This window comes from Anarrhichthys ocellatus, unplaced genomic scaffold (genome assembly GCF_004355925.1).
Source record: "Anarrhichthys ocellatus isolate YVR2014 unplaced genomic scaffold, GSC_Weel_1.0 scaffold8, whole genome shotgun sequence".
NCBI classification, from domain to species: domain Eukaryota; kingdom Metazoa; phylum Chordata; class Actinopteri; order Perciformes; family Anarhichadidae; genus Anarrhichthys; species Anarrhichthys ocellatus.
In genome coordinates, this window is record NW_022280038.1 from 7,135,391 (window position 1) to 7,156,193 (window position 20,803).

At 41.4% G+C, this 20,803-nt stretch overlaps 2 protein-coding genes and 1 pseudogene across 3 annotated transcripts in view; all 3 read right to left on the minus strand.

The window, feature by feature from the left end:
* Positions 1-6,255, minus strand: part of LOC116384266 (mortality factor 4-like protein 1) — a 13,527-nt pseudogene extending 7,272 nt beyond the window's left edge.
* Positions 6,256-10,918: 4,663 nt separating this feature from the next.
* rxfp3.3a1 (relaxin family peptide receptor 3.3a1) lies at positions 10,919-16,181 on the minus strand. The gene has a single exon (XM_031848423.1). The coding sequence runs from the start codon at positions 12,110-12,112 to the stop codon at positions 11,126-11,128; it is 987 nt and encodes a 328-aa protein (XP_031704283.1). The 5' UTR covers positions 12,113-16,181; the 3' UTR covers positions 10,919-11,125.
* LOC116384073 (E3 SUMO-protein ligase PIAS1-like) overlaps positions 16,176-20,803 on the minus strand; it is a 37,144-nt gene continuing 32,516 nt past the window's right edge. The window contains exons 9-13 of one of the 2 annotated variants that reach the window (XM_031848414.1): positions 20,572-20,705; positions 19,978-20,212; positions 18,637-18,776; positions 18,155-18,189; positions 16,176-17,304 (exon numbers count right to left, since the gene is read on the minus strand). In XM_031848414.1, the coding sequence (XP_031704274.1) occupies positions 16,939-17,304; positions 18,155-18,189; positions 18,637-18,776; positions 19,978-20,212; positions 20,572-20,705 (910 nt within the window). In that variant the 3' untranslated portion in view covers positions 16,176-16,938. Of the gene's footprint in view, positions 17,305-18,148; positions 18,190-18,636; positions 18,777-19,977; positions 20,213-20,571; positions 20,706-20,803 lie in introns of both variants that reach the window. The other variant, XM_031848413.1, reaches the window with a different exon arrangement.

Sequence of the window (20,803 nt, forward strand, 5' to 3'; positions counted from 1 at the left end):
TTTTTTTTTTAAATACTGTGAATGTAAAAAGACTTCATAAAAATTGCATTAAACTAGAAAGCGATCTGCACCAAGTGTGTCTTCAATGAGCACTGTTGTAATGATGGATTGAATGAATACAACCCATAATTGGCTGACCCACCGTTTAGACTGCAAGTGTATCAGATGCGTTTGTCACTCGCACATCTCAACAGGTACGCTCCCATTGTACTCTGTGCAGATGTCTCCACCGGCTCTGTGCGTCTCAGCTCCGTCTCACGGGTGTAACTGCGACTTGAAGCGTTTATATTTAGGCTCCAAGTCGACTTATTGACGTTCCGTGCGTAAACGTGAGGTTGATGCCCAATAACAAAAGACACAGAATTAACAGTGTCTTTGGGTGCCGAACAGCTGCAACGCAGTCAGCTGTGTGTAATTCCGTTAGCTCTTAGCCAAACACACCGTCCATAACAATTAAAGGGAGCAAAAATATTTTCTCCAAAACCCCCCACTGTGTCTCTCTGGCTGCAGAGTAGCAGCTGAGGGTGGTGATGCACTGTGAGTGAGGACTCAGCAGGCGGTCAATGGCAGTACAAAACCGGCAATCAAAAGGTGTTTTTAGGAAAAAGTGAGTCACTGAAACCACGAGAGGTCCTTGAGCATGCAGCCGTAACAATATGCATTTTGCTGCAGCAGAAGGAGAGATTTAAAGTGGACGGACACACAGGTGCACACGCAAACACGCAAACAATCGCATGATTGTCCTGTCGGAGATCATAACTGGTCATACTCATGAGTATATCTGACACAACTGCAGCATCCTGATAATGTAGATACAATTACGAAGGATTATTTCGTTTTTTTTTTGGCTAATCCATTAAATAGAATACGGTACAAATCAAGCTTCTTATTGACATTTGGGGTACGGATCTTGTATTGATTGCCATAGAGCAGTCATTGATTTACAACGATACCGTATACAACCAGAGATATCAAAGGGAAAGCTACCTCAGTAGAAATCTCTGCTGGTGGACAAATCTCTATTTTCACAGGACGTATTGTGAAAGTTGCTGACCCTCAGCCAGGGCAATTTGACGTCAGCTACTGTGATAGCATTTGTCACTTCATAGAGAGCAGTCATTACAATCAAGTCTTTATGCAAGTTAGAATTTGATTATTGATGAGGACAGCATCTTCCTCATGACCTTCTGAGTGTTTGCCAACTCGATTCTAATGTCAAAATAAGAAATACATTTTTAAACCCCGTGTGTGTGTGTGTGTGTGTGTGGGTGTGTGTGTGTGTGTATGACCAACATAACAATGGTATGATTGTTCTGGACAAACGAAACATAGCTAGCAAGGTGATCATTTGTCTGTTTAGTGTTCAAGCTTCTGAGGAGAACATTTCACAGACGCGAACGAAAAGAACGGCAACACTGAATTCCCCTCCGAGGCCACTTTGCCTGTCTGGAAAGAATCCAATTCAATGGTTTGAAAGCACTTATAAAAGCACTTATAATACAGGTAGGTGCTTGAGTTTCTGCATGATGTTAGAAACAATCCATCACTCGCTCATTTCAAAGCGATGGTTGAAATGTGTGTGAGCTGCATGTGTAAAATAATGTGTGTGTGTGTGTGTGTGTGTCCACGGTCCGTACCAAATAGACGCAGCAAGTGTGGAGCTCCGTACACCTGCGACATCGGCATGTCTGGGTGTTCGGCCAGGATCTCAGCATACTGCGGCCTCTCAAACTTGTAAAGCAGCTGAGTGCCCAGCATGACGTTGAAGTACTCCCGAATCCCCGACACAACTTCGTTTACTGCGTACTCCCTGAGCGGAGGGGAGAGAAAGAAGGAAATCAATCAACGCTAGCATCATGCTGCTGGTTAAACAGATAAGAGTATAATGGCATTACTGTGCAACACCACCACCTCTATCAAACTGGATATGCTTGTCATCGCATGCTTTTGTGTTGGAAGCAAGTATCCAACCATAGCAAGTCTATTTTCACAACTTACTGAAATGAATCAAATCAAATTGTAGTCGCTATTTAGGAAAATGGCCAGCAGCATGTATGATTTGCTGTAAATGTGCTAAAACATGGAAAAAAAACTTGAATTATGGTCATTTAAATATTTCCAAATTCAGCAGGGCGTCCAATCATGTTCATAAGTGGTACCATGCTGGGTAAATTGCACAGGATTGAGTCTAAACTGTTATTCGTTTCAAAGAAGGAAGTCAAAGCTGACAGTACATGAGGCATATCATCTCAGGCTCCTCTGCCTCCTTCAAGTGATCCTTATGGAGTTCTGTTTAGCTGTAAAAATGAAAGGTTTGTGACGAAGTCTCCATGTTGATAACAGTCGAGCCACAATCTTACTCATTTTACAGCTAAACAGTACACTAAATATATAAGTTACTGCGTTAGAGACTCCTCTGCTCTGATTGGTTGTTTTTTCTTCGGGCGCAGTGGACTCTTGCCTCATTAGCAGCGCTGAGAGGAGGCAGAGGAGCCTGTTTATATTCACAGATTATCTGCTTCATGCACTACTTTCAGGATAAAGAGACAGTTTGAGCAAATATAATAAAACAATGTATTTTTAATAAAGTTACCAACTGTTTCTGAAGAGGAAAACTTACAACCTATTTTCCAATGTTTTCGTGTCAAAGTGAATAATAGGAAAAACTATTTAATTTCAATTTGATCCAGTAAAAACATGGGAAAATAGGGTCCAGGTTGAAAAATACCAAAGTTAAACTTTAAGGACATTGATGGGGAGGACGACATGAACATCATTTGAAGAAAGTCAGGGTGTTTATTCTTACTTGTTGTCCGAGTTTCCTTTTGATTTCTTATAGTTTGCATAGTCCTCCAAAACAGTCTCTATATTCTTCTTAGCAGGCAGATGAAATAACTGGAAGCAACAGAAAACCTTGATTGAGACATTGACAAAATATCAGTGTTCCTCACTTTCAAGCATGTTTTGACTCCACTTATCATTCTCAGTTTAATTGTGACACTTCCTGTCTGTGCTACATTGTACAGCTCTGATGTGCAGCTTGCCATTCTACCACCTATTGAAGAGTTATTAATGGCAAATTACGGTCAGTAATGTACATTATTTGTGTCAAATGTCATCTAAACAACAGATCTGATTCTACACACCAGATGAGATAAGGAATCAATCTGCTCTCCGAGAGGATTTAAGCATTCCTTGACTAAAGAGTTGAGGATTGACTGGTTTTGACACAGTGGTTAAGTCCAAGATCGTTAAATGGTTGATAAACAGGAATTTACATCATTTAATTTGTCACAGGTGGAATATAAAAGCAGGATGTCTGTAAGAATGTGTAACACACAGACATCTAAGCTCTCAGCTAATCGTAGCTGAAGTAAATCAAACATGAACTCCTTCTGGTTTGTTGGTGTGTGTCCCCCCCACCTGTTTCTGTCGGGTGATGAGGTCCCAGTCGTCCACCAGCCAGGGTTTCAGCTCTTCAGGAATCTTCACTTTCACCTCCACGCGGTTGGTGAACATCTCCTCCTGGACACACATGGTTGATTATTGATTATTATTATAAAGCAAGAAAGCGTCTCCTCCAAGAGCATTTTGCATTTCTCTCATAAAAAAAAAAAAAAAAATGCATTTCTTATTTCAAATGCAGGTATTCTTTTTTCATATTCATGTAAATATATTTTCTCTATTATATTTATTTCAATATTAGTGAATTATATCAAGATCTTGGGACTATTAAATAATACAGGTGCAAAACATATTAGTGCAAATTAAATTTCTATAAAAAGTCATTTTATTTCCATCTATAATATCCCAGAATGCAACACTTCTTTCCTGCTGCCGGCAGGTCTTATGGACGAGAATAACGTCCTTCTGTGAAAAATGTTCTGATCTTTAATGACGTTCAAGATCTTTTTGACACCCTGGTTGGTATGCAGGCCATGATTACATGTCTGCATGGGGCCAACATTTAACTCTATTTCTTGCTCTCTTTAGGAAACTGAACAATTTATCTCACCAGAAAGAAATCAACAGTGAAAGAATCCAGACAATAACCTGCTGTGGCCCACAGGGTGCATCGTTCAAAAACTTGTTTCAATCATTGACTGTTCAGAAGCCTAGTGATCAAAATGACTGCTTAAAACAAAGTTATTACATTTTCTCAGCTTTGTTCATCAACAAAGCGCTGTTGTTTAAGCTATATATCCTCAGGTATGTCTGTCTTCATGTGTGTCCACAGAGTTAATAACTGATGATACATACACTCTCCACAGTGGGATCAACCCGAGCCCTCTTCTTCCGTGGTCCCAGCAGCGTTTCTCCGCTGCTGGTGCCTTCACCCGGCCCCGGGGCTAAAACCAAATATCAAGTTACAGCACACTCAAATTATGAAGAAAATAAAAGGTGTTCATAAAACACGTCTGGCAGGTTGTTGCAAATCCATAACAAGTTCCCAAAACAGGAGAGTGCTTTCAGGCACGACAGATGAGCAGGTGAACAACAAGTCTGTGTGTAGTCAGTCAACCATTTTGATGAGTAACTCCAACTGCCCTTAGAGGTAGATCCGTGATTTTTAGATTAACATAAAGAAAGAACACGTGATGCAGAAACTTTACACTCACTCTTCTGCTTTGCCTTTTTCACTTTCCTAGGACGCAGAAAACAGTGAGTCAGTAAATAAGGACGACTTGATATGACACATGTAGAGTGACTACATTCAGTACATACATGCATACTTTACTTCAGTCAATATATATCATGAGGCACACATTATGTCTGCTTACATAATGTGTTTACAATATGTGGAATTATTGGAGATGGGAAAACCATGTGGATACTTACAGATCAACATTTTTCTGCTGCACAGCAGCAATCTTCTTGCTTGGTGCTAATCCCCTCATCTTTCCCTCAACATAATGGTCCCTGGGGAAGAAGAAACAGTAGTGAGGATGAGACAAATCCACGTAAAATGTTCATTACTAACATTTGTCCATATACTACAATGTCAAAATCACTGCGTTTCAACTTGTAAAGGAAATTATGCTACTGTTTTGTTAATGTTGAAGCTATTTGGGGGGAAATGACAAAAGATTTAACATCAGGGAGTGTGTCTCACAAGAAAAATAACTTCTTCATGTCTCTTCATACTCACTGATTGGCCTTTTGAAGCTCTTTTTGTTTCGCAAGGTTGCTGTCCACATATTTGAGAACTCTGCTTTCAGGAACCCATTCATCCCAGCTGCAAGAAGAAACATCAGACAGAGAAACTCCATCACAGTGAACATAAAGAGAAGTCCACACTGATCATATTCACAGTAGATGATCTGAGAACAAGCAAGCAAAATTAACTGTATGAGATGCTCACTTTTTGTTCCATCCGCTGTAATGAATGAAGTATTTAATCAGTTTATCCTTTATGTTGATCTTTACACACTGTTGAAAAAGAAAACACACACACACACACACACACACACACACACACACACACACACACACACACACACACACACACACACAGGTCTGCGTCAATCGTTGGCTCATTTGTGTATTTTGCAGTTTAATAATCATCTAATAAAACACGTGTGATGTTAGTATCGAAACAAACCTTTGCCTCATAGAGCAATGGCCCATGAAAGCACAGGACTCTTTCACCTGCGACGAGAGGAAGACAAAATGAGAAGAAAAACAACAAGAATACCACAATATATTGAAGTATAAGTACTCGTTAGGCTACCATGAGACTCCTCAGATGTATTTTAAACTGATATAAACTGGACTGACTGTATTTCAGAGACTCTTTTGTGTGTCAGTGACTGGATAAAGGTTTAGCTCTTAGCATAAATAACAAGCTAGCTAGCAGTTAGCTTAACGTCAACGGCTGTTTTACATCCTAAGCTTCACTTTAGGGTGCTACGCTTTGATAAGTGTCAATGTAGAGTGCGTTTTAAATTAATTCTTCACATCTACGGACGATAATAAAGGCTCTGTGGGCTCTGTCTACCTCCTTGGAGACCACTATTGTCGAGCAGGACCAGCAACATCAACAACAACAAACCCGCCCCCCTCCAGGCATCATCATCATCATCATCATCTCTCTGTAACGTTTACCGACCTTCTTGAAATTTAGGTTTAGGGTCCTGTTTTGGCGCCATTCACAGACTCAACTGATCGGATCTCTGAACGATCAAATCCATATAGCATTGCCAGAGTCCATTTCCTCCAGGCACAAACACCTCCGACATTGGTGCCCAAAAAATGCGAAGGAGAAGCTGAGAATAAGCCCGCCTGCCCGCTGGGGTCACGTGACCAACATGGAGACCGGTGGTGCATTCAGGAGGCTCGTGCAGAAAGTCGGAAAAAGTAAAAACAATCAGACGACAGATCTCACAGACTTAGCTAATGGTATTTACATGCAAAAATAGAAAAAGTATTTTATCCCCAATGCAATTAGAATTTTAAACATTTATTTTTTAGTTTATTGTTATTTATATTTTATTTAAATTTACTCAATTGTATTTTCATTTGTGGATCACCCCATGGTTCACACAGTATTTCGATCCTTCCAGTAAAAGTACTACAACACTGTAAAAATACTCTGTTCCAAGTAAATCAACAAGGCCCGGGACACCAACTGACAAGGACCCGTATCCCACCCCCCATACACACTACACATTACATTGATGTCTTAACATCTCTATATGTACATTAACGCACATCTTTTTGGAATATTATCTCTGTATATTGCATATTCTTTCTATTTTTAATACCGGGAAACCTTTGTAGCTTTGGTTTTGATTTGAAATGTACGTGGGTGTAAGATCACCTTCTTCCAAAGGTTTCCACATTACACGATTACCTTTTAGCCTGAGAAAACTCAGCTAGGTTGTTGAGAAACAGACTGAAATAAAGATGACATTTTTGTGGAGTCACCACACCAGTGTTTCTCAGCCTTTTCTGGCCCGTAGCCTTGTTTCTTTTTGGCAAAAAAATAAATTCTCATGAACTCTGAACTTAGCAAGTTTTGTCATTGTCATGTGAATTGGATATTTGACGTACTTCTTAGTTGTATTTTTAATTGCACTGACAAACCACCAAATGGCTCAAAGGATGTTAAGTAGACACCATGTGTAGCCTTAAACTGATGTCTGTGAGTCTCTGCAATATTAAATCCACTTTAAGATACAAGCACGGATATATTTGTCTCTTTTCCCATGTTTTGCCATTGTAAGACAAATTAATTGTGTATTTGTTTGGGAGGGAAAGTCAAGTTAATATACTACACTTTATGAAATTATCTTGTAGAGATTAATGAAGAGGAACTTTGTGAGAAAAGGCAAATAATCATTATACAATGTCAAAAAGACTCGAGGGAGGCAGAATAAATATCTCTAAAGCATTTTAGGAATTGGTACAACTGTCAAATAAAGTTTATGAATAAACCCATGACTTACCCCTATTTTGCTCCATACGGCCAGCAATTAAATATCCAGATTTTTGCATTGCACAAAGTGCCCATATATTTCATTAAAATGTAAAGATTGAAGAATATTTCTAATAATATCATTAATTTCACAACCCGACTAAATAAACTGTACATAAAGTTTAAAACTAGCTCCATCTTGACCAGATACATCAGTCAGATGCTGCGCACAGATACATGCATCAGTATTGACAATCTTACGGGCTATTTTTCTGTAGAGTGTGTTTTGTACATTTTGCTGAAAAACCTTCTATTCATGTAGAGATTTAAACGCAGGACTATTGTCTGTAGTGCAGTCTTTTTAGATTGCTATTCAATATCAATCATGGATTTGAAGGGATTTTAAATTGTTGTTTATTATCTGCCAATCAGCTGATATCACTTGAGAAAAGCAATGCATTCTTATCTCAAAGATGAAAGAAACAACCAGAAAGGATTTTAACTCTGCTGGCATGACTAGAGGCTGTTTCTTGCCTCTTTCTTTGGTCACGTTCCTCATCTTGAAATGTTTTCCTGGTTCAGGTTTATTGCAGTAAAATAACAAGCGGCCAATTCAATAGGAAGGCAGAGTGGCAAAAAAATCCCTCACAATGTGCCAAGCAACAGCAGTTCTCTTTATGTGTCCATAAAAGGTGGGAATGATTGGGGTTTATTAAAGAGATGGTTTTACATTCATGGCCTGGAAATTGTTTCTTAATGTGAGCAATTTCAAGAAAGCAAGTGCTTTCTCCAAAATGTCACCTATTGTGATTCATCCACTAAGTGCCATGGAGCTGACCTTTACAAGACCCGCAGTGTATCACGATTGAAGCGTCAGCAAAGACTAGTTACTCATTTAAGTAAACATACCAATAAGGAGACGGAAAATTAATAAAAGCTGAATAAATAAATAAGAAATACATTTTCTTTTCTGAATTACTGCTTTGTTTTTCAGAATTATGAGATCAATTTACTTCGTTTGTGTCTCAAAATGTTACTTAAAGTTGCTAAATTCAGAGCATTTCTTGAATGAGGTAGGTCCTCCACACGGCTCCCAACATGATATTACTCAAAGAGGTCTAGCAGTATCTCAGGTAAACAACTGGTACCTCAGAACTGTACTCAAGTACAGTACTTGGGTAAATGTCTACACTTTCCATCACAGCCTTCTTCTTTGAGACCAGTGAAGGTAAAAGGAAACATGTTCTTGTGCCGTGTGTGTGTGAGAGAGCGATGAGGCCACCCACTATATAATTGCAAACTTGACCAATCACTTCCTAAATACAAGAAAACAGAATAAATGTTCCTCGATATGCTTCTTTCAATAAACTATTTATAAAATTGGTCGCCTTTCAATTAATTCAGCGCAACATTTTTCATTCAGTTCAATTCAATTCACAGCTACAGCCAATGCCCTTGCTGTGAGACAACTATAGAGCTTTCTGTTAAAACTCACTCGACACTCAGCAGTGTGTGCATGTACGCTGCATCTCAGTTCTGCCTTTGTGCACTCGGCTCACGCAGAGTATTGCACGCAGTGAATTTCACCTCTGATGAGGGATAGTGGAGAGCTCCCGGCGTTGAGCAGAAAGGCAATCATAAAGTCTATTTTTACTGCACCCTGTGTATGTTGAAGATGGTGTATCCAGAAAAAAAATCGCACATCAAAAGCCTCCACCTGTTACTTTTTTGACTCGTGCACAATCAGATGTTATTATAGAGAAAAACTAAGCCATGTGAGTCGACTTGAGTACATTTTTATTGTCACACGTGGATACAGTTTTTTTTGGTGTATTTACAACAATCATATTTTACACATTTTGTTGTTTGGCATGTTATATTCAATAATTAAAAAAATGACCTGTAACTAATCTGATCTCAATCCCAACTCGTCAAAAACCGCCTGGTCAGTGCCCCTCGGTGTCTGATACCGACGCACCGCGGTGCTTTCAACTAACTCCAATGCAAACCCACCTGCCTCGTTATTAGACAGAACGTAGACAAAGCAGTCACCGGACAAACACAGGACTTTTGTCCAGGAGACCGCTGTTCATGTCACGGGCAAAACTAAAAGTAAACATTGACAAGAGTCATTATTGACGCTAGTCACTTGAGTCTCGTGAGTCGTTCGCCAGTCAAGTTAACGTCAACAATGCTCTTTTCCTTACCCTAACCAACCAAGGGGTCTGAAAAGTGAAGGCAACGCTGAAGTGCCTTAAACTTGCATTGTTTTAAATGGCCAGCAGGGGGAAAAACATTGTAAACATGAGTTTATGGTCTTTATCGCTATAGTTTCAAGTCTTTTTCAATACAGCATGATGTTCTTTACGGTCCCATTTAGATTAAAATAGATGATAAAGCAGGGTATGCTTTAGGGCGTGGTCATCTTGTGGTTGACAGGTTGCTACCACATGTTGTCCGGTCTGGGAGTTATCCTAGTTTTCGTCTTACAACTTTAACCCTTTCAAAGTGGGTTTTCAGTTCATGAAAGTAAATTGTTACATTTTTGGTTGCCTAAAAATATCTTACTCAGCATTTGGTTGTACTCAACCCTCTCTTTTTCTTTTCCGGTTACCAAAACCAAGATGGCGACGGCCAAAAACCAAGATGGCAATTTCCCGAATGCCAAACTTGAGGCTTCAAAACGTCAGTCAACAAACCAATGGGTGACATAGCTGTCGTGAAGTTACCTAATTGGTTTGTGGACTGCAGTCATAGAGCCCCGAGTTCAGCATTTTGGCCATCGCCATCTTAGATTTTGGCTGCAATTTACTAAATGAACATCACGCTGTGTTGAAGAAGACTTGAAACTAGCAATTGAGACCATACACTCATATTTACATTGTTACTAGTGAGACGTAGGATCATTTTCTGATAGACTTCTATAAAATCTGACTACTCTTTGCAACCAGAGGAATCGCCCCCTGCTGATCAGGAGAAATAATGCAAGTTGAAGTCACTTTCGCATTGGCTTCTCTTTTCAGAGCAGGAGGTTGCCGCTTGTGTAAGAAGTGGAAACTGACACCGTCCGTGACACGTGGAAAACTCACGCTAGAGGGGTACAAGAGCTTTAGTCTGACACTCAGTAGGCTGTCTGAGGAGTTGGAAGTGAGAATCGTGAGTATGTGTGTTGGTAAATATCCTCCTTTGGTTCAGAAGAGGTGAAGTTTGCATCCACGATTGTCTTGTAAACACACTTATCGCACACTGGTTACATTATTTTCAAAGACATTCACAGATGGATGTAGAAAGCGCTGTTTCACCTGTTCAACTTCAATGCAAGCTGTTGTTAATTATAATTTTCAATTACACACTCACTTCGATTGACTAGAGACACACCACTCATAGTGGATATTTAAAAGCAATGCCACAGTGGACATCCAAGTGTAATACTTAAACACAAAATTAGCACTTCCTATGCGTAAAGCTATATAAAAAAGCCACATTACGCGCAGGCCTTTAAAAACAAGAAGCGCGCATGAAAGTTACATTATTCCATAAGCAGAATGGAGTAAATACTCCTCATATACATAATGTTGCTGGTTCTCATTGTGCTTTCTGACAGCTGATCTCCTCTCTCGCTCCATGATTCTTTCGCCGTGCGCAATCCGTGCGTCTTGGTTACTGTTTGTCAATTCGTTAAATCATTCACAGAGGTCCAAAAAAACCTCATCCTCTGTGTATCAGACTCCTCAGTTTATTCCTGAACTCCTTCCTCATGAGGCAGTAAATAATGGGGTTCAGACAGCTGTTGGTGTGAGCCATACAGACGGTCAGAGGGAACACATACGTGTGGACTATGTAATAAGCTTTGTCCCAGTTTGCGACGTTCAGTTTGACCAGTACACTCCACAAGGTGATGGCCTGGTTCGGCATCCAGCACAGGAAGAAGGACAACACGACGATGGTGATAGCTTTTGTAACTTTGGATCTCCGTTTGGGGTTGTCTGTTTTCATACTCCGATTGCTGATGAAACGCAGCAGCATGATGTAGCTGATGGACACGATGAACATTGGCAAAACAAAACCTACAAGCATTTTCTGTATGTGATAAAGTGCCAACCAGTACTGCCCACCTGGAAACCTCAGCAAACAGAGCTTTTCTCCGGTTACGTTGCTGACAGTTGAGAAAATCGTCGTCGGCGCAGTCGCCAGAGACGCCAGTGTCCAAATTATTGCGCAGGTCCAGTTGGCGGAACAGGACTTTCGCGCGGTTCTGTTTTTCAGAGCCGAGACGACTGACCAGTAGCGGGTCACACTCATGGCAGTGAGAAAAAACACGCTGGCGTACATGTTCATCACGGTGACCGAGAGAATGATTTTGCACATGGCGTCTCCAAACGGCCAGCTGAAGTCCAGCACGGTGTCCACGGCCCAGAAGGGCAGAGTGAGCACGAACTGGAGGTCCGTCACCGCCAAGTTGAGCACGAAGAAGTTCACCGTGGACTTCTTCCGACCTTGTTTGACCCTGATGAAGAAGAGGACCAGCACGTTGCCCACCAGACCCGCAGCGCAGACAACACAATACACAAGGCAGATGAGGAACCTCAGAATTGGGGTCCCGTCCGCCGTCACGTCGATGTCCTCCAGGTTGCTGAAGTAGTCAACCTCAACTAGTGAACTGTTCAAACAAACGCTCTCATTTTCCTCATTCATAATGTCAGCAGCTCACGGACACTTCTATATTCAAGATAAATCAAATCTATCTGTCCAAGTAGAGCTGGATCTTGGAGTGACACATTAGTACATGATGCCAGCCCAACTCCTCCATCTGTATCCACCCCCACCCTCCTGTGGTGTTGTGCCCCCTTCTCTCCTCTCTGCTGCTAGCTCCGACAGGAATGGTGGGGTTGAGCGAACATTAGGTTTGACGCGTCCATCTGTCTTGTGCGTAACGTAGTCTCCTCGTTGCACGAGGCCTCCCCATCACTTTTAATCAAAAGTTAAACATCTTCATTCATTATTTTATATCTTTATATTATATATAGCTCGTGTCAGAGCCAGGAAGGCAACGGCTGGAGTCAACAAAGCGTGCGTAATTGGTTTTGTGCCATCGCAGCAAGGGACATGTTGATGACACTGTCTCTCTGCTGCCACCCAGTGTTCACTTCTAGGTGTAACAGGCAGTTTAAAATTGCATTTGACAGAAAACATTTTCCTCCAGAAAGGATAAATCCCATCGTTTAAAAATGAGGGAAAACACAAAGAAATAACAGAATGCATTTTATTACATCTAAAATGTTCTACATAAACAGATAACATTCAATAAGTAAACAATTTCTTCAATGCAGGTAATAAATATTTTTTTTTCACTTGGTATATTTGTACAAACTGACAAGGGTCTACTGTACACCCTCCTCTCCTCGCCCTCCTCGAAAAGCCTTATGATTTTTCTCGGATTGGAGCCGTGAAACAGAACCTGTGAATGTTTTAAGGCAGTGAGTGCAGATATCGACTTAAGTCTGACGTTGAGATCATTTCTGCTGCGTAAGACTCTTTATTGGCCACAGTCCCTTTTCTTAATAATAGAACAGCTGTCATTTTTCTAAAAAATATATAAATTAATTTATTCTCTCGCTCTGAATTGACACACAAAAAGCATACAAACGGACATCAAACACCGAACGTTTGGATCTGAACTTTCGGGCTTCCATACAGACACAACATACACACAGTTGACTTTTCCCTTTTATCTACGGCGAGACGTCATGACAACCAAAGAGTTGAGCTGCTCGACACCGTTTTGAAAACACCTTTCCGAGTAAGTACAAATAATAGTGGCCTTATTCCCAGTGTCCTCACACCAGCAAACACATAAGCTGCTGAGAAAAATGCTCCATAGATACTGCGTGAATGTGCACACCTGTGTGACTCATGTCGGAGAGGGATTGAGATGGCAACAGCCCTGTGCTTATCCATCATTGCCGGCAATCTGATATTTTATAACAACAATAAAAAACCAAATACCCCTGCTCAATAATGACGGTTTCTCCCCCAGATATCCAACAACTGTGCACCACAGGAGGGAGCTGTGCCCACTTGACGCTATGAAACAATTCGGTAATCCCATAGAGACCCCCAGTGTGTGGAGCACTTCAACAGAAACACAGTCAACACGGTCTGGACTCTCACTTCATGTGCGTATATCTGCTGCACCGCGAGGAAAGAAGAAGTTTAAATAAATGAAATTGTGATCTAATGAACTGTGACCACCTTGTCAGGCGTCCAAATACTGGTGATTATTATTCAAACTACCATGATGGTAGGCTCAACATCTTCAGTGTGAGAAGTGTGCATAACTCTTCATAACAAAAGGTACAAACACACATGCTTGACTAATGCATGAGTCATGATGATTTGATGCATGAATCGACCCAGGGTGTGTTATGAATTATGTGATGAGTTAACGCTTAATGAATATTCCGTCAATGAACTCAAAGTTACTTCATACATTAATTCATATGCTCTGAATTAGCTGGAATCCAGTTACATACAGTAGCATTGCTGGTCTGTGAAAAACCCGTGCAGCTCCAAATCTACCATATCTTTACTCCAACTCGTTTCATGAGCAAAGAAAAACTCTGTGCTCATGCATGTTCAGCTAATTAAGAGGCTTCTTTAGTGTGATAAATAGGAGATTTCTATAAACCCATGAAGGTAACATTTGGATACATGGTTTACTTTGGACAGGGATGAAAGGATATTTTGGACCCATGCATTTAATCAGCCTCTCTGAAAGCAGAACAGTCGCTGTTCTGATAGAATAATCGATGCTAACGTCAGGATGCTAACATGCTGATGTTTATCAGGTATAATGTTTACCGTCTAAGTTCAGCATGTTAACGTGTGCTAATCAGCACTAAAACCAAGTAAAGCGCAACACTTTGACCTGATGGTAGCACTGAAGGAGTCAGAGGATCACCAAAGTCAGTTGGATTCATCCTCTGGGAACAATGAATGTCTGTACAAAGTTTCACGGTAATTCCTCCAATAGATGTTGAGATATTTAAGTCTGGACCAAAGTGGGTGGAGCAACCGGCCTGAACTGATCCGACAACAATACTGGAGATTATTTCTGACAAAAGGTTTGATAAAACAAAAAAAAAACAGCTTCATATTTCGATATCAATACTGCTATTTTTCTATGTCACTGGATTCTAGCTAATTCATAATGACATCATCATGAGCCATGTACGATAAACATGTGCTTTGTGTCCTTATTATCCTTATTATATGTTACGCATGTCAGCTCCCAAGAAAATACACAGAGGCCTTTCTACGACGAATAACTAAACCGTACCGACAAATAAAAATAATAAAATACATATTAAATAAAAATAATTAAAAAAAACTCAACAGCTCCCGAGTGACAGTGACTTACACGCTCATCCATGGAAATTAATAACGATTTGTAAAAATATAATATATAGAAATAAGAATACAAAATAAATAAAATACTGCACAACATAGGAAATACACAAGACTGGCTCCGGTTCAGTGTGAGAGCCGGAGGTTGGTTCCCAGGAAAAATAAATAAAATAAAAGACATCAAGAGAGAGCGAGGGAGGGAGGGAGGGAGGGGGGTGTGGGGGTCATTTTGGGTGAGTCTCCCAGTTGAAGGACAGGACAGGATGTCAAGTGATGCTGTCAGAGGCGATTATCTCATGGTGGTGGAGATAATTAGACTTTAAAGTGAACTGAACTGCCTCGGACGTCTGGGAGTGGATAATTGAGGAGGAACTGGAAAGACAGGAAAGTTTCAAGGACACCCAGACGGGAAGGAGGAGGGGGGAGGGGGGGTACCAGGTCGACTGTATGTCACTGGTAATGTGACCGCTACAACCTCTATTAATAACTGAAACAAAATGTCCACTCTTAAAATTCTACGATACATTCATGAGCGATCTCTGCGTTTTCAGCAGACTCGCGGGACTCCTCCTCGCTTTGACACTTGTGCATCACACACCGACGAACTCTCAGGGTTTGTTGAATTACAGACGGCTCATGTATTTTTTTTAAACCAGCTGGCTTTGTGCCTAGTCCAAGTTGGCATGCTGAGATCTCCCTCTTTCACACTCCTTCCATGCTTTTCCACAAGCAGTTTCCCCAAAGATAAACTCCCTAGATAACCTCTACGCCGTCAAAGCTATCGGTCACAAGTCAAGTCTTCAACAGAGGGTGACCGTTTAAGACATTCCTTTGAGTTTGACCACTCAAACATCCCAAACACGCTGTAAAAGCATGCACATAAACAGGCACTAGTTTAAACTTGGTCACATGCCGTGCTCTCTTCTACAACAGATTGACCGCCATCGCGTTTTCCCTTTGTCGAGCAAGAAAACGGTGAAACTGAAGAAAATTTAAAGAGTCTGAATAACGACCAGCTGAAATGGAAGAAGTGGAAACACTGTGGCACACAGATTCAACTGCACTCTGATTATTGTGTGACTTTTCAAAGGTACCGTATCTTATTTTTGGCATTGTGCAAAAAAAAGAAGAAGAAGGAAACAAAAACAAACTCTTCCAGCTCAGAACTGTAAATTGGCAGCTATAAATAGTCTAAAAGTCTCCATTTCTAAATGCTGTACGCCGGCAGAGTCTCTGTGAGGAGTGAGAATGAAGAACCAGAAATGGCTAATTTCCACTGACACTCCCCACAGCATTAACCTGAAGGTAGAAGGGAATGCATATATATATATAAACTGTATATATATATATATATATATATATATATATTAATAACTGTTTAAATATACATAACTTAAAAGCATAATAAAATTATTAGTACATGAATAAACTGTAAATTCAGTGTTCTTGTCGTTGGACAGAGAAATAATACATCATGAATTTAAAAATGAACTCGAGCACGTGAGAAAGAGAAAGAATTGAAGTATATATTGTAGAGATGCAAATAAAACGACATGTAAGCAGAATAAAAGAGAAGAGAAACAAGAGGCATATGTTTAAGCTTTTGTGAGAAACAACCTCAGTCCTCCACTTACAAACAGCGATTGAAGCAGCTCACTAGACTGAAAATGTCCCGATTCAACATACAAAAGTAAAAGAGGAAAATATATTTTGTTCTCTGTACACGGTGCCACTCCTCGTTTTTGTAAAAAAAGAGCCTTCCTCCTTTGTGTTTTTTTTGCTCAGGTAGCGTCTTTGCTGTTCGTGCCGGGTTGGTACCAGTATCGCAGTCACCGCGGGTTCACATGCTGGACAGGTTTGTGATCTAAAGTCAGTATACAAACAGAATGTCCACCGCTGACCCCTCTAAGTGATGACTCTGTACTGTTCTCAGGTCAGGCCTGAACCCACTCCTAATATTAGTGCTCTTCTTGAGGCTCTTCTTGAGAACAATCGTTCTGAGTTAGAGGACTTGGGGGCCAGTCTAGTTTCTGGATCAAAACGTTACCCTGCAGTCAAAGAGTTTGTCACTGGATCGCAGCTGGACCCAAAGTGTAGTCTTGACCCTTCTGGAGTCAGTCCAACGATATAACGTCGGGTATCCCGCCGTAAATAGCTGCCACCGCTGCTTCGGCGCTGCTCCGGCTGGCCACCACCCCGGGGTGCGTGTGTGAGGAGTGTGAGGAGTGCGAGGACGAGTGCGTGGAGTGAGTGTCGCGGAGGCTGCTGGACGACACCAGGCTGCTGCTGCTGCCCGAGTTGCTCGCCCCGTTGGTCGGCGCCGTCAGCGAAGCGGCCGAGGAGGCTCCCGATTGGTCGAGGAACAGCTGGGAGGAGCTGGAGGAGGTGCTGTAGGGCAGGAAGCGGTTGAGAAGCAGCTCGTGGTCGTCTGAGGCTGAAGCGGCGGCCGCGGCTGCCATCACCATGTTGTAATGCTGATGCGGCAGAAACACAAGAGAGGAGGAAGTGTTGAGTTCACATTTAGAGGCTGCGGAAGTTACCGAGACAAAAAGAAGCTCCTCACTGGCCGAGTTTGGACAAACTCTTGAAGTCAAGTGTGTGTTCTTAGTTGAAGAGTAGTTCACAAATCAATCATGCACTAAAAGTGAAAAAATAAATAAAACATTAATGAACTTTTAAAAGCATATTATGATGGAGTCCGTGGTAATTCGATTCTACTCAGCTCACTAATGGTGAATTACAAAAATGTTATTCATCAAACCAAAAGTTTGCTGTTCAGACCCAAATTAGTTTGACAGTTCATTAAGAGTACATTAAATACTCACCAACTGCTATAATTAAGTAAATAAATCTGGTCTCTACTGGGTAAAACTGATACTATATGTAGAATTACTTTGTGAAGATTTCTTCAATCAGCTGGAAACAAAACAACGATTACACTGCCAACATGAGGACGGTGTTTGTATGTTTGTATGTTGACAATGTATGTTTTGGCTGACTCAGACGGAGAGAGACCACTCGAGGCTGCAGCTGCAGAGGGGACGATAGAGCCGGGTTGGACCGTCCAGAATCTGAGCTGACGGAGGACTTTGCTCAAATAGCATTTTAACACAAATATGTGTTTAGTATTTGACTCTGCATGAGGGATCTTTGCTTATTGCAGAGAGGCAGTTTGTCATCAAGCATGCTTTGTTTGTTTGTTTGTTTGTTTGGTGAGCACAAGTATATTTGGTTACTCGTAGAGTCAGAGCCGTTTTATTATTCTAAAATGAACCACGGTCACAGGCTTCAAGGACTTCACTGAAAACTAAACTGTTGACGTACCTGATGATTGTCGCCTTGAAGAAAAGAGAAGAAGTTCAACTCTGGAAATCAAGCACAGGACGAGTCAATGGAGAATATCGACACAAAATCTGTATCACAGACGCAAATACATAATGTGTTTTAAAGTTAACGGCATTAGACCTTTTATAGAAAACAAAATAATAAGAACAAAAGTCCCTTTGACATCTTAAACTTTTGGTTTTCCTGTTCAATATCTCCAGGAGATCATTAATACAGTCATTTAGAAAACATCTTTTTCACACTCTATGACTTTATTACTTATTGTTTATCTGCTTGCTTTGACTCTTTATGAAGTCACTAACTCTTATGGCTATATCAGTACATTCAATAATAATGTCATCATTGTATATATAGAATTCGGGATGAGGAGAGTTGGCTTGGCTGCATACTATTATTGTAAAGATGTTAATATGGACTTATGCGTTTAAAGGTCCTATTAAATCATCTCCGCGTGCGTTTGTCTTTACCCGACAGGTCGTTGGGTGTGTGGTAGTAGGGTCTGTAGTCCTGGATGAGTGGGGGGACAGGAGGGATGTAGCTGGTGTCCACGGCTGGCATGCTGGGTGTGCGGCTCACAGGAGAGGCCTGGTGGTGCAGGTTCAACACTCTGAAGGCAGACACAAAGGAAGAGTTTCAGAGACGAGGAGTTAAAGAGGACGCTTCATCTATAATTAGGCTTTTATTTCATGTCCTATTTATTTGGTAAGTCACAGGGGTGTGCTGTTTCCTCCTCTGACCTCGAAACACAAACCTCTGAACAACGACAGGATTCATTAAAGTCAAATGAAGCAGCACACGTTCTAACACAGATGCACATAATGAATTTGTCTTAAAACGTAGCTGTTAAGAGCTTCAGAGAGCCTTTCTTGCAACAATATCCCTCGTGTTGTTTGAAGGCAGAATGAGGATTTGTCGGTTCCAGGTTGTAAACACAACGATCGAGGTTGGCACTAACTCCCCGGCTCAGCGACACACGGTTAGGGTGCACGCCAAGCTGCAAATGTGCTTACGATCTGACACCTGGTCGCTACAAGGTTGACCCCCAGCAATGTCCCAAACGAGGCAAAATGACAAGAAAAAAGAAAATACAGGCAGAGGGCAGGGTCTCCGTGCATACAGACACCGTCACACACATCTAGTGGGTCATAAGTGACGAATGAGACGGATCACTTTTAAATCTAAACATTTATTTTAGGAAAATCCTGCCCATTCTGCCTTTAACATAGAAACACAGGACTCAGCCAGATGACGTGACGATCATGTAAGTTTACGTTAGACTCTCTGATATTTATGTATACAAGCTTCAACCTTCTCCTCAAATGAACCATTTTCTAACATTTAGGCCAGATGAAAATAGCTCCCCCCGTTCCACATCTCTATCAAGTCTGTTTGTTAGCTGAGTTACCAATCCTTCCTGATCCTGAGAGAACAGTCAAGCATCAAACTGTCTTGAGATTGTATATACATGTGGAATCACGATTGGCTTAACTGTAACCCTCTGTTTTGACGCTTGTGTGCAAAAAAACAAACAATTTTCAAACCCATTTTCTAGATCTATACATCCAATTTAAAGGAGTTAAGTCTTTCTCAGTCAGCACTCTCTGCTTTCTTCGGTGAGAGCTGTAGATGTGAAATGGTAAAAGAAACTTGTGTGTCGAGTGCAAAACTCATGAATAATTTAACATCTAGACACATAACTAACTAGCCGTCTGAGCAGCTAAAAGGAGCCCCGTGCCCACATTTAATGAAAGACAAAACAGAATGTGGAGATGAAATCAGACGGTCTTGGGTGGGTTTGTGTGTCTGACCCTTTGTTGATGATGGGCGGCGAGGTCGGTGACATAGAGGGACACGCTCTTTGGGGCAGAGGAGGCAGCGGCGGCGGCTGCGGAGGCGGCGGCGAATCCTGTCCTTCGTCGTCTGAGGAGCTGTCCAGCGTCAAGTCGATCACCTCCACCATCTTGCTATTGCTGCTGTCGCTGCCACCGTGGCTGGACGACGAGGAGCTCAGCTGATCTGAGCCTGCAGACGTCCGACATGAACCTGCAGAGCAGCGACAAAATATCAATTGGTGTTTCTGAGGCTGCAGATTAAAAATCAAAGCGATGCTGGATACCGTGCGTGTGCTAAAATGCACACATACAAATTTGCCCTTCTCTCATATGATATACAGTATGTTTGTTACCAAGGAGACAAGCACTTTGCTCAGTAGCATCATGATGGATGCCTCAACAAATTAAAACTGACAACGCATAAACAAAGACTTCTTACCACGTCTCTGTAATCCTATTTTAATTACTTCTAAGCTTCTCTCGCTGCCTTCATATAGAGCTTCATATAGACGCAGCCTTTCTGTTTCCTACCCTCCCTGCTCCCCTCTCACCCCTCATAACATGTCTCACCATCCAGTCCGTTATAGGAAGCAGAGGAGACCTCTTGCACTTCCCTCTTGGACCTCATGGGGGCCCAGCTGCCATCCTCCTTAAACTGGATCTCATCACAGTCCATGCAGCTGTTGAGGATCTCCACGAAAAGCCTGAGAACAAACAAACACGTCATAGACGAATCCATCCCAAGAAAATGCGCGCACACACACACACACACACACACACACACACACACACACACACACAC